Source organism: Phocoena sinus, chromosome 18 (assembly GCF_008692025.1).
Source record: "Phocoena sinus isolate mPhoSin1 chromosome 18, mPhoSin1.pri, whole genome shotgun sequence".
NCBI classification, from domain to species: domain Eukaryota; kingdom Metazoa; phylum Chordata; class Mammalia; order Artiodactyla; family Phocoenidae; genus Phocoena; species Phocoena sinus.
In genome coordinates this window covers 21,693,841-21,708,443 of record NC_045780.1, presented here as the reverse complement: position 1 = coordinate 21,708,443, position 14,603 = coordinate 21,693,841, and the positions used below count along the sequence as shown (strand labels likewise).

General features: G+C 38.8%; 2 protein-coding genes across 2 annotated transcripts in view; one reads left to right on the top strand and one right to left on the bottom strand.

Annotated features, from left to right (window-relative positions):
* GTF2F2 (general transcription factor IIF subunit 2) overlaps positions 1-14,603 on the top strand; it is a 150,125-nt gene that overhangs the window by 60,394 nt on the left and 75,128 nt on the right. The gene's annotated exons all lie outside the window — the stretch shown is intronic.
* On the bottom strand, positions 403-2,032 carry KCTD4 (potassium channel tetramerization domain containing 4). Its single transcript, XM_032611581.1, has one exon. It carries the CDS (start codon positions 1,848-1,850, stop codon positions 1,071-1,073), a length of 780 nt encoding a protein of 259 aa, XP_032467472.1. The 5' UTR covers positions 1,851-2,032; the 3' UTR covers positions 403-1,070.

Below are 14,603 nucleotides of genomic sequence, written 5' to 3'. Positions count from 1 at the left end.
AAAGAAATTACCACAACTCACTGAGTCTGAGTTTTAGCATCAAAAGAGGTGCTGAGAAGAATAAAGTTCTTTCATAAGGATGTTTAGTGATGTTCATCTAATATTTTTGAGCTTGAAAAATGAATAGATAGGACGATTCTGAAAATGAACTCTTTCATTAGTCTCATACCATGTACTACTGTATTGAGACTAAGTTATCCATGCTGTGTTGGAGCTCAGCCTGCAAAGAAATGAATTGGCTGATTTTTGTCATTTGCAAGTCCAGCCAGGGTTACTGCAGCCTGCCAGTTGACCACATCAATGCATAATTTTGTGTGAAGTCGTCAAAAGGTACTATTTGTTTTAAAAGTGACACATTTAACTTTTTACTATAATTATTAATACAAGCAAAGAAGTTAGTAGTGCTTTCTTTTTTTTTTATTGTCATCAAGCCGTTTTCTAGGAATTTTCAGCAATATATCAATTCAGCTGTAATTCTAGTATGAAATACAGAAACTATGAACAAGCTTTTGGTGCCTACCATTAAAAATTAAATCCATAACTTTAATTCTTACAATCTCATTTTGTTTCACCACAGCTCTGTTTTAGTAGATCTGCATATCTGTCTTGGTCTCAAGGGTTAATTTTACCAGTTCAGTTTTCTTTGTAGATTTTTGCCATAAGTAGAAAGGATTTAAAATCTTACAGTCCCTTAAAATATTTTATTACCATTTACTTGAAAGAACGATAGATAATGTACATGCTTGTTCATTGTGCAAATACTTAAGACATTCTGATTGAAAGACAGCTTAAGGAAAAATAAACAAATAGCAAAAGCATTCAGTCTTTATTTACAATATGTAGCAGATCACTGTTTTCACTTTAAGTGTGCGAGTCTGATCAGCAGGAACACCCTAGAGAAGGACATCTTTAGCGATAGAATTTACATACCGTTAGCTCACAGTAATTGATTAGCAGCAGGTCTCTGAGTACAGAGCTAGCTGGGCACGTTATTGGGGATGCCTTTGATGCTGTGGTTTTCCGAAGCTTGCTGGCTGCATGCTTGTTGCCTTTGTTCGTGACACAGGTAATTACTTGATAAAATGAAGTGCATCGCTGTGAACAATTGACCCTTTGGAGCAATCCAGGCTGGTCAGCAGTCTAAAACCACACTTTAAGGCCATCATTATGGCCTCGAACTTAAGAGTTTCCAAGGTGCAGACAAAGGTGTTGTCTTCCTTCAGTACAAGTCGAGTGCCATTTTCAGACTTGATGAAGTATTTAAATTGAATGATGTTTGACGATATTGAAAACTCCTCTGGAAAGCCATCCAGCCTGCTTTTGGACACCAGAACAATGCGAGATTTTATTTTTGATATGAAATCAGGAGCATTACAGAAGATTCTCAGTCCTTGTGAGCGATCATGGTTATCTGTTATTTCCAGGAAAGTAGTCTCCCTGGGTGTTAGCTGTTCTTTTTCCCACCTGGACTTCACTTCCTCCGCCAGTCCCTTGAGCTGAAAGAATTCTGCTTCTTGTGCGAGAAGTTGATTTTCTCGAAACCCTTCTGGCAGTAGAAGTTCTCCGTTTCGTAGGAAGTTTAGAACATGCCTGAAGAGGAGCCCATCCCTGTCTATGAAATAATGACCATCGGCATCAAATGGGCAGAGGATTTTTCCATTTACTATACCTTCAAGGAAAGTGTCTGGGTACTTGGTCAGTGTTTGTTTCTGAGTAATGTATAGGTATCCACCAACGTTGAGGGTCATCAGGGTGGATTTGCAGTTCTTTCCCTGGTCAGCATCTTCCAGGCTGTTGTGTTTCCCTTCATACTCCTTTTCTTTTTCTCTTCTGTTTATTTTACGCTCCATTTTTGAAAATGCTATTTCAGCTCGTTCTTCTTGGCGTTGAGATTTTTTAAAAAGAAACACTACCACACAAACACGCCTTTATTCAGCCCCAGCCTGGTGATGGAATGGAAATGCTGGCAGCGTTGCCTGTGCTGTCAGCTCGGTTTTGCAGTAGGTGGCGTGTCAGCTATGTATGCAGGAGCTTTCTGGAGTAAGAGGGGAAAAAGATAATTTGCATTTAACTATATCAGGGAAGGAACTCGCTGTGAAAAGGTTTTCATGTGTATTCTTTGAAGTAATGAAAGTTACTGAATAAATTGAATTTCCTACTGGCAGTTAAGCAGTTACATATGTTTAATTCTCCAGCTAATTTATCCACTTCTAAATGTCTTTTAAGTTATTAATCAGGCAGGCTTAATGTTGAATAATAGTGTCACCTTTTGGAGAATAATGTATGTTGAATTAGTATCATTTTTTAAAGTAAATCATAAGTAGGAAACCCAAAGACAAAGGACCTAGGTGTATAGAAGTTTTTCTCCTAAAAAAAGTCACACATTTCACAAGTGGTGTAGTCATTTTAGAGACACAAGTGAGAATATTTAAACCTGTTGTTTGTGACATTGTACTTGAATTTAATTGGATTTGCCTGTGATTCTGCTTTGTGGATCTTTAGCGAGTGAGAAGAAATTTTCTTCATGTCCTTTAACAAAAGTCTCTGTTATTTTTGGCTTTTTACCCTAAAGGTAAAAAATCAAATATACAGGTTTTACAGTAATCTTTTTTTTTTTTTGGTTAAGATTTCCTGTGGAAAATTCATAAGCTTGTTTCACCCTAAACGTGCTTCACTGCTGAACAAAGACTTGGACTGCTGTGGAAAACACTGTAACCGTGTGTCTGTGTGCACGCAGGCATGTGCTCCCTCGAGAAGATAACAGAGAGACACATTCAAAATACCTGCTGTAAAATAGTGTCATGGGCTAAGTTAGTTGGGTTTCTTTTGCCGCTGTTGGTTTTTTTTTTTCAGTGCTCACATAGGGGGAGAGAAAAGACCAAAGCCTAGCTGCCCTTTTTTTTTTTTTTTTTTTTTTTTTTGGAGCTGGAACAGTGTGAGTGTGGTGGGGTTTTTTTCCCCTTTCTTTTTTTTTCTCCTTCCGCTGTAACTTGCCTTCCAAAACATTTTAGGGATCTTGAGTCTTCGTTTCTAGAATTTAAAGACCCAGTGGTAAGAAATGTGAGCATTGTCCCCAGGGCACTATTATTTGGCTGATCTACCTGCCAGATGATTCTGAGGAGCTGCATTGTCCTCAGAATTAGACTTTAGATTTTTTTTTTTTTTTTTTTTTTGGCGGTACGCGGGCCTCTCACTGCTGTGGCCTCTCCCGTTGCGGGGCACAGGCTCTGGACGCGCAGGCTCAGCGGCCATGGCTCACGGGCCCAGCCGCTCCGCGGCATGTGGGATCTTCCCAGACCGGGGCACGAACCCGCATCCCCTGCATCGGCAGGCGGACTCTCAACCACTGCGCCACCAGGGAAGCCCTAGACTTTAGATTTTGTTAAATTGATTTATATTTTATTACATTAAAGGTATTTGAAATTTTTTCAACTTTTTGTTGATAGAAATATTGGTGCAGATTCTTCTAAAAATGCTTGCCTTGCATTTTCTCTAAACAATGTTAGGTTTTCTAAAGATATAAAAATTTTACTTTTAATTATAGCGCATTTTGAATTTAGTATTTACATATCCTTGAGCTTATCAAAATTTCATTGAAATTAAACTAGGAATCTAAGGCATAACATTTTTAGGGCTGAGTTTTTGCTTTGAGACCATGAAATTGAACCAAAGGTAAGATTGAATTCTCGAGAGATTTTAGTGTTTTATGTAGAACTTTACAACTTGTTAATAGTAAGCCAACATTTTGACTAAAACTTCCTCTCAGTACTGCATCATTTAAGAAGAGTTTACTATTATATTCTAACAATTTCATATGTGTTGATTTTGTGGTTTTGGAATCAGGTCTTACCTACGGCTATGACTTTTTCTGAAATATTGAATAGATTTGGGGGGTACAACTTTAGAAATGGAATTCTTGTGTTAATAGTCAATGCACGTGAGTAGTACCATGTAATGGCAAAACCAGCAAAGGCATGCCAGTTTCATTTACAGTTATAGTCCTGTGTCAATGAACTTCGTGGGACACCAGAATCAATAGAACATAACTGTAGTATAGTAGTGGAGACTGTACGTTTAAATAAAATGATATAGTTGAATTCTATGTAAGGCTTAGTCTGCTTCCTTATACACTGTTTGGCCTGTTTATAGATGCCTTCCTGTTTATAGATGCCTTCCTGGGGGAGCCCTAAAGCTAGTGCTGCTGGAGGATTTGCTTCCATGGGGTGGGGAGGTGAGGCAGGACTGGAGGAAGCTGGACTGCTGATCCCTTCAGCCATCACCCCCAGGGCCACCTTACACTTGCAGACTTGCTCACTTCTGGTTTCTGCTTTCTGCTTTTTAAAATTCCTGGTGTGTGTTCTTTGTTTCTGCTGGATTGCCTTGACAGACATGTGCCTAGACATGTGCCTCTAACCCTTGACCGCTCTTTCTCTGTAGACTTCACTCTGATGTTCTTGGCTTCTGCAGACCTGACCTGTGTGGTTTGTTTGCCGGCCGTGGCCTGGCAACAATAGTTGCCTTACAACAATAACGGAAGCCGTGTCTGACTGGAAGCTGATAAGAATCCATAGGACTTTTCTTTTATGTCCTATTGCTCCCAACTTGTGGTCTTGAGAAAGAAAAATGGCACCCAGTAGGTCCCAGCTTCTCTGCATTACTCCACTCCATCCCCATTAAAGCAAGATGATTGCAGCTTACAGAAATCACGGGGCTTTGTTGATCATTGCTGCTGTGGTGGTTCATATGCCCCTTAGGAGAAAGCCAGGTTGTCTTCTTTTTAGTCTTTTTTAAGCTTATATTTACCTGCTTTGGGGGGCTGTAGGGTGGGGAGAGTCATGTCAATCAAGTCCACACATGCCTAAAACTGTAAAAATGGTGCTTCAATAACTATTCCAAGGCAAACATCCATGGTTTATGTGACTACATTTCTCTGCCTCACTGCAGATACCAACTGGAAGTAATCAGTTCAGTGGTTTCAGCAGAAGGGCTTAACCTACACATCAAAGATTAGCTCCCGGGCTTCCCTGGTGACACAGTGGTTGAGAGTCCGCCTGCCGATGCAGGGGACACGGGTTCGAGATCAGCTCTATCAGGGCACTCTCCCACCAGCAGTGCCTGTGGTTTCCTGTTTCCCCACATTTTTTCCAACACTTGGTGTTATCTGCCTTTCTTTTTTTGTTTTGTTTTGTTTTATTTTTTACATTTCACATATAAGTGATACCATATAGTATTTGTCTTTTTCAGTCTGACCTCTTTCGCTTAGCATAATACCCTCCAAGTCCATCCATGTTGTGCAAATTTCATTCTTTTTGATGGCTGAGTAGTATTACAGTGTGTGTGTGTGTGTGTGTGTGTGTGTGTGTGTGTGTGTGTGTGTATCTTCTCTATCTATTCATCTGTTGATGGACACTTAGGTTGCTTTCATATCTTGGCAACTGTAAAGAATGCTGCTGTGAACATTGGGTGCCTGTATCTTTTCGAATTAGAGTTTTCTCTGATTATATACCTAGGAGTGGAATTGCTGGGTCATATGGTAGCTCTGTTTTTAGTTTCTGAGAAACCTCCATACTCTTTTCCACAGTGGCTGCACCAGTTTAATTCCCATCAACAGTGTATGAGGATTCCCTTTTCTCCACATCCTCGCCAACATTTGTTATTTGTGTTCCTGTTGATGATAGCCAACTTTGAGGATGTAAACAGTGTCATTGTCAGGTTCTTGTTATGAGTATATTCATTGGTTAGGCCCAATGCCTAACCAAATTTTAGCAAAACCTTTCCACTATATGGTGATGCTAATCTTCCACTGTCTGCATTAGGCAGAATTTATTCCAGGCCAATGGGAATTCCCATCTTATCTACCAACTCTTGATAGGAAATGAGGTCATCATCATCAACATTATTGACACAGAACATGACCATAATATATGCTTGCTCCATTTATATGCCAGAGGTATTCTCCTGCCATGGAAGGAAGTAGAACCTTACCAAGAAGGTATCTCTCTTGGTTGGAAGATAAAAGATGTGATAATTCCCCTAGACTCAACAGATCGCTTTCTGAAATTCAAGCACTCCTTTCCAAGGAAAAGGGATGGTCTCAGAAGCTGCCTTTATTAAAAACACTGGGCTTCTGTTTCCTCATTCTCTGTCTCTACCAAATCTTTTTGGTTATTTTCACCTGCATACATTAATGCCTGTTTTTAAAAAAAGATTATTTCCTATTACCTTAGGAAGAAAGTAAAACCAACTGCAGAAAGAGCAGTAGCTGTCAATTTTCACTTAAAGCTGGCACTATGTCTCTGCCCTGGTCTTTTGCAGATTTTTTAAGGCTTATTGATCTGGGTCTTTCTTCTTCACTTGAATTTGATACCCATCTACTTGATTCTGCAGTGATATCTTTATCTGTTCATTTTCCAAAATCTGGCTAACCTCTGGCCATCTGACTTGCATGTCCTCTCATTCCTTTTTGCCTTGATCTTCCTATAACTTTTACAAGCTGAGTTTCTCTTTTTTAATGTGTGGCTTTCTTGTTCTTCATAGCCTCCTGTTAATAGCATTGAATGTGAGAAATATTCACTTTGATATTCAGCTGTAATCTTGTTATTTTAGCCTCTTTTTTGGTGTTAAAAATATAAATAAATTACACAGTGTAATGTATTAACATATTTTAAGAATCAAGGATTTTTCTGTGTTAATCTAATTCTATTTGAACATCAAAACTTTAGTTTCGGGCTTCCCTGGTGGCGCAGTGATTGAGAGTCCGCCTGCCAATGCAGGGGACACGGGTTCGTGCCCCAGTCCGGGAAGATCCCACGTGCTGCAGAGCGGCTGGGCCTGTGAGCCATGGCCACTGAGCCTGCGCATCTGGAGCCTGTGCTCCGCAACAGGAGAGGCCACAACGGTGAGAGGCCTGTGTACCGCAAAAACAAACAAAACAAAACAAAACTTTAGTTTCATTTTGAAATATAAAATTTTTCTGCAAAATTAGATGTTGTCTTGTACTGGGCTTGCATCCCCACAAGTACTACCTCACTACCTTATGGAGCCGACTGACCACAGTATCTCACCGCCTGTGCAGAGTGCTGAAGTCCTCCTAGGACACATTCAGTATAGCCTTGGCAGGAAGGTGATGTGGATGTGTAATTCCAGTCAGGTGAATAAGCTTGTAAATGTTTTGCAGTGTTGAATTGAGTCTTCAGAGAAGCCCAGGAAACTTTGCTGCATCAGCAAATTTTTAAACCTCACCTGATGAGTGTAGAAAAGATGAAAACACTTTGTATCAAAAGGAGCACAAATAAAAATGACAGACTAAATGAGAAGTTCTGGCAAAATTCCATTCCACGTTTCTTTGCTTTTCATTACAGAGGTAATCTTGAAAACAAATTACATTAATTCATATTTTAAATGTACTTTGGGAGATGATTATTTCAGGGAAAACTGTGTTTTATAATTCTGTAGGCAGAAGTCATTTAAGTTTTTAAAAACGAGTTTGCTTTTTTTTTTTGAAGTGCAAACTATGCATTATTATTCACTGGAAAATTTTATTGTAACTAGATGAGCAAAGCACTTCTATGAGCCATCAAATGAACACTGAAATTATATTGTGTAGAACTCATTTTTATAGTGCTATTTGGCAAAACGGAATTTTGCCTCCTCTTTCAGAAGGAGATGTTTTAAGTTAATAGCCATTGTCTACAATCTCAAAATGAGGGACATGACTTTGAAAAGTTGTAAAGTTAATGTTGTTATGAAATCAGTAACCCAAAGAGTCTCAGCTGCTGGTGCGGTGCCCTACCAATGTCCCTCCTGTCATCATCTTGATTTTAGATTCTCTTGTGTCTTCAGTGATGACATGGTGTTGAGGAGAGAGGGGGTCCTGAACCAGCAGGACAGTATATCATGGTTCATAGGAGGAAATGGAGTTCTTCCACAGTGCAGAGTGATTGCAAATCAGGGATGGATAAGTCTGTCATATTGCACACTTCTTCACATTTAACATTTCTGAAATCAGGGTACGTCTTAAAATCATTGGCTTGTAAAATTCTCATGGTAGTATTTTGTGTTTCTTGGTGGCACATAAAATGATGGTGACTATTACAACTGATGGTATCTTAGATTTGATGAAATATTTGAGCAGTTCTGTAAGCTGTTATCCCCATACCACCAGAAAATAAAATTACCAGAGATGCAGGAAGAGGAAAAGATGTAGGGGAGAGGAGGAGAGAAATATCAGGGCAGAAGTTCTCAACCCTGGCTGCTGCATATTAGAATTATCTAGCGAGGTGGTAAAAACACCTCTTGCCCGCACAGTGCAATTAGGGTAGAATCTCTGACAGTGGGCCCAGTAGTTTTTAAGAAGCTTCCCAGGTGATTCTTAGGATCAATCAGAGTTGAAGAACTACCATATACAGGAAATTGGTGAGCTCAGGAAGGGGAACTTACCCCAAAGGAGTTCTTAATGATGAGGGCATAATTTCTACTTGGTAGTTATGAGGATCACTTACTATTAAAGTGTCTTGAAAATTGTAAAGAACTAAACTAGTATGTGGTATTACTACTGTTCCTAAACATGGTGGAGAGAACAGGAGTTATTGAGGATGAAAGTAATGAAACTTGAATCATATTCAGTTGATTTAAAAATGTGTCATCAGATGGCCTATATTAATATTGTATCCCTCAACTATATTACAGGCTTTCTAAGTGCAGGGGTCTGTATTTTTCTTCCTTTGTACCCCTCATCACATCTAGCACAGTGTTTGGCACTATTTAACTGTAATGAAGCACTATAGTAAAAGTCTTTTCTTTTTACTTGGCAAACTTAATCTTTCCTGGAAGGATTTGTTTTTCTGTCCATTTAATCACATTTGCTATTGTTTTTGAATTCTCTCTCATTTCAAGTGCAACAGCCAAAGCTGCATTTGCACCCTTTGATGAAGGTCTAACTAAGACAAACTATCACAGTACTCTGATTTTCCTTTTCATTTATTATTACAACGCAGCAGTACTTCATTTTTTTAAATAAAACTATATTTTATTTCTGGGTTTTATTCAACCTCTTATTTTATTTTCTTTATCCATTTGTCTATTTTTTTTTTTTTTTTTTTTTGCGGTACACGGGCCTCTCACTGTTGTGGCCTCTCCCGTTGTGAAGCACAGGCTCCGGACGCGCAGGCTCAGCGGCCATGGCTCAGCCACCCAGCCGCTCCGTGGCATGTGGGATCTTCCCGGACCGGGGCACGAACCCATGTCCCCTGCATCGGCAGGTGGACTCTCAACCACTGCGTCACCAGGGAAGCCCCCCATTTGTCTATTTTTTGTTAACATCTTTATTGGAGTATAATTGCTTTACAGTGGTGTGTAAGTTTTGCTGTATAACAAAGTGAGTCGGCTGTCCATATATCCCCATATCCCCTCCCTCTTGCTTCTCCCTCCCACCCTCCCTGTCCCACCCGTCTAGGTGGTCACAGAGCACCAAGCTGATCTCCCTGTGCTATGTGGCTGCTTCCCACTAGCTATCTATTTTACATTTGGTAGTGTATATATATCCATGCCACTCTCTCACTTCGTCCCAGCTTACCCTTCCCACTCTCTGTGTCCTCAAGTCCATTCTCTACATCTGCGTCTTTATTCCTTTTCTGTGCCTAGGTTCTTCAGAACCCTTTTTTCTTTTTCTTTTTAGATTCCATATATATGTGTGAGCATACAGTATTTGTTTTTCTCTTTCTGACTTACTTCACCCTGTATGATAGACTCTGGGTCAATCCATCTCACTACAAATAACTCAATTTCATTTCTTTTTATGGCTGAGTAATATTCCACTGTATATATGTGCTACATCTTCTTTATCCATTCATCTGTCGATGGACACGTAGGTTGCTTCCATGTCCTGGCTATTGTAAGTAGTCCTGCAGTGAACATTATGGTACATGACTCTTTCTGAATTATGGTTTTCTCAGGGTATATGCCCAGTAGTGGGATTTCTGGATCGTATGGTAGTTTTATTTTATAAGGAACCTCCATACTGTTCTCCCTAGTGGCTGTATCAATTTACATTCCCATGAACAGTGCAAGAGGGTTCCCTTTTCTCCACACCCTCTCCATTATTTATTGTTTGTAGATTTTTTGATGATGGCCATTCTGACTGGTGTGAGGTGATACCTCATTGTAGTTTTTTGTTTTTTGGGGTTTTTTGCGGTATGTGGGCCTCTCCCTGTTGTGACCTCTCCCGTTGCAGAGCACAGGCTCCAGAGGCACAGGCTCAGCAGCCATGGCTCACGGGCCCAGCCACTCCGCGGCATTTGGGATCTTCCTGGATTGAGGCACGAACCCGTGTCCCCTGCATCGGCAGGCGGACTCTCAACCACTGCGCCACCAGGGAAGCCCCTCGTTGTAGTTTTGACTTGCATTTCTCTAATGAATAGTGATGTTGAGCATCCTTTCATGTGTTTGTTGGCAATCTGTATATCTTCTTTGGAGAAATGTCTGTTTGGGTCTTCTGCCCATTTTTGGATTGGGTTGTTTGTTTTTTTGATATTGAGCTGCATGAGCTGCTTGTAAATTTTGGAGATTAGTCCTTTGCCAGTTGCTTTGTTTGCAGATATTTTCTCCCATTCTGAGGGTTATCTTTTCATCTTGTTTCTGGTTTCATTTGCTGTGCAAAAGCTTTTAAGTTTCATTAGTTCCCATTTATTTATTTTTGGTTTTATTTCCATTTCTCTAGGAGGTGGGTCAAAAAGGATCTTGCTGTGATTTATGTCATGAAGTGTTCTGCCTATGTTTTCCTCTAAGAGTTTTATAGTGTATGGCCTTACATTTAGGTCTTTAATCCATTTTGAGTTTATTTCTGTGTATGGTGTTAAGGAGTGTTCTAATTTCATTCTTTTACATGTAGCTGTCCAGTTTTCCGAGCACCACTTATTGAAGAGGCTGTCTTCTCTCCATTATATATTCTTGCCTCCTTTATCAAACATAAGGTGACCATGTGTGTGTGGGTTTATCTCTGGGCTTTCTGTCCTGTTCCATTGATTTATATTTCTGTTTTTTGTGCCAGTACCATACTGTCTTGATTACTGTAGCTTTGTAGTATACTCTGAAGTCTGGTGCCTGATTCCTCCAGCTCCGTATTTCTTTCTCAAGATGGTTTTGGCTATTCGGGGTCTTTTGTGCTTCCATACAAATTGTGCAGTTTTTTTGTTCTAGTTGTGTGAAAAATGCCAATGGTAGTTTGATAGGGATTGCATTAAATCTGTAGATTGCTTTGGGTAGTATAGTCGTTTTCACAATGTTGATTCTTCCAACCCAAGAACACGATGTATCTCTCCATCTGTTTGTATCATCTTTAATTTCTTTCATCAGTGTCTTATAGTTTTCTGCATATAGGTCTTTTGTCTCCTTAGGTAGGTTTATTCCTAGGTATTTTACTCTTTTTGTTGCAATGGTAAATGGGAGTGTTTCCTTAATTTCTCTTTCAGATTTTTCATCATTAGTGTATAGGAATGCAAGAGATTTCTGTGCATTAATTTTGTGTCCTGCTACTTTACCAGATTTATTGATTAGCTCTAGTAGTGTTCTGGTAGCATCTTTAGGATTCTCTATGTATAGTATAATGTCATCTGCAAACAGTGACACTTTTACTTCTTCTCTGATTTGGATTCCTTTTATTTCTTTTTCTTCTCTGATTGCTATGGCTAAAACTTCCAAACTATGTTGAATAATAGTGGTGAGAGTGGGCAACCTTGTCTTGTTCCTGATCTTAGTAGAAATGGTTTCAGTTTTTCACTGTTGGGAATGATGTTGGCTGTGGGTTTGTCATATATGCCTTTTATTACGTTGAGGTAAGTTCCTTCTGTACCTACTTTCTGCAGGGTTTTTATCATAAATGGGTGTTGAATTTTGTCGAAAGCTTTCTCTGCATCTATTGAGATGATCATATGGTTTTTAGTCTTCACTTTGTTAATATGGTTTATCACATTGATTGATTTGCATATATTGAAGAATCCTTGCATTCCTGGGATAAATCCCACTTGATCATGTGTATGGTCCTTTTAATGTGCTGTTGGATTATGTTTGCTAGTATTTTGTTAAGTGTTTTTGCACCTATGTTCATCAGTGATGTTGGCGTATAGTTTTCTTTTATTGTGACATCTTTGTCTGGTTTTGGTATCAGGGTGATGGTGGCCTCGTACAATGAGTTTGGGAGTGTTGCTCCCTCTGCTGTATTTTGGAAGAGTTTGAGAAGGATGTGTGTTAGCTCTTCTCTAAATGTTTGATAGAATTCACCTGTGAAGCCATCTGTCCTGGGCTTTTGTTTGTTGGAAGATTTTTAATCACAGTTTCAATTTCAGTGCTTGTGATTGGTCTGTTTATTATTTCTGTTTCTTCCTGGTTCAGTCCAGAAGGTTGTGCTTTTCTAAGAAATTGTTCTTTTCTTCTAGGTTGTCCATTTTATTGGCATATAGTTGCTTGTAGTAATCTCTCATGATCCTTTGTATTTCTGCAGTGTCAGTTGTTACTTCTCCTTTTTCATTTCTAATTCTATTGATCTGAGTCTTCTCCCTTTTTTTTTTGATGGTCTGGCTAATGGTTTATCAATTTTGTTTTTCTTCTCAAAGAACCATCTTTTAGTTTTATTGATCTTTGCTATCATTTCCTTCATTTCTTTTTCATTTATTTCTGATCTGATATTTGTGATTTCTTTCCTTCTGCTAACTTTGGGGGTTTTTTTTTGCTCTTCTTACTCTCATTGCTTTAGGTGTAAGGTTAGGTTGTTTATTTGAGATTTTTCTTGTTTCTTGAGGTAGGATTGTATTGCTCTAAACTTCCCTCCTAGAACTGCTTTTGTTGCATCCTGTAGGTTTTGGGTCATTGTATTTTCATTGTCATTTTTTTCTAGGTATTTTTTGTTTTCCTCTGATTTCTTCAGTGCCCTCTTGGTTATTTAGTAGCATATTGTTTAGCCTCCATGTGTTTGTATTTCTTTTTCCTGTAATTGATATCCAGTCTCATAGCGTTGTGGTCTGAAAAGATACTTGATACAATTTCAGTTTTCTTAAATTTACCAAGGCTTGATTTGTGACCCAAGATATGATCTATCCTGGAGAATGTTCCATGAGCACTTGAGAAGAAAGTGTATTCTGTTGTTTTGGGATGGAATATCCTATAAATATAAATTAAATCCATCTTGTTTAATGTGTCATTTAAAGCTTGTGTTTCCTTATTTTCATTTTGGATGATCTGTCCATTGGTTAAAGTGGGGTGTTAAGGCCCCCTACTATTATTTTGTTCCTGTGGATTTCCCCTTTTATGGCTGTTAGCATTTGCCTTATGTATTGAGGTGCTCCTTTGTTGGGTTCATAAATATTTACAATTGTTATATCTTCTTCTTGGATTGATCCCTTGATCATTATGTAGTGTCCTTCTTTGTCTCTTCTAATAATCTTTATTTTAAAGTCTATTTTGTCTGATATGAGAATTGCTACTCCAGCTTTCTTTTGATTTCCATTTGCATGGAATATCTTTTTCCATCCCCTCACTTTCAGTCTGTATGTGTCCCTAGGTCTGAAGTGGGTGTCTTGTAGACAGCATATATACGGGTCTTGTTTTTGTATCCATTCAGCCAGTCTATGTCTTTTCATTGGAGCATTTCTTTCATTTACATTTAAGGTAATTATCGATATATATGTTCCTATTACCGTTTTCTTAATTGTTTTGGGTTGTTATTGTAGGTCTTTTCCTTCTCTTGTGTTTCCTGCCTGGAGTTCTTTAGCTTTTGTCATAAAGCTGGTTTGGTGGTGCTGAATTCTCTTAGCTTTTGCTTGTCTGTAAAGGTTTTAATTTCTCCGTCGAATCTGAATGAGATCCTTTCTGGGTAGAGTAATCTTGGTTGTAGGTTTTCCCCTTTCATCCCTTGAAATATGTCCTGCCACACCCTTCTGGCTTGCATAGTTTCTGCTGAAAGATCAGCTGTTAACCTTGTGGGGATTCTCTTGTATGTTATTTGTTGCTTTTCCCTTGCTGCTTTTAATATTTTTTCTTTGTATTTAATTTTTGATAGTTTGATGAATATGTGTGTTGGCATGTTTCTTCTTGGATGTATCCTGTATGGGACTCTCTGTGCTTCCTGGACTTAATTGACTATTTCCTTTCCCATATTAAGGAAGTTTTCAACTATTCAAATATTTTCTCAGTCCCTTTCTTTTTCTCTTCTTCTTCTCGATTCGAATGTTGGTGCATTTAATGTTGTCCCAGAGGTCTCTGAGACTGTCCGCAGTTCTTTTCATTCTTTTTTCTTTATTCTGCTCTGCAGTAGTTATTTCCACTATTTTATCTTCCAGGTCACTTATCCATTCTTCTGCCTCAGGTATTCTGCTATTGATTCCTTCTAGAGAATTTTAAATTTCATTTATTGTGTTGTTCATCATTGTTTGCTTCCTCTTTAGTTCTTCTAGGTCCTTGTTAAACATTTCTTGTATTGTCTCCACTCTATTTCCAAGATTTTGGATCATCTTTCGTATCATTATTCTGAATTCTTTTTCAGGGAGACTGCCTATTTCCTCTTCATTTATTTGACCTGGTGGGTTTTTACCTTGCTCCTTCATCTGCTGTGT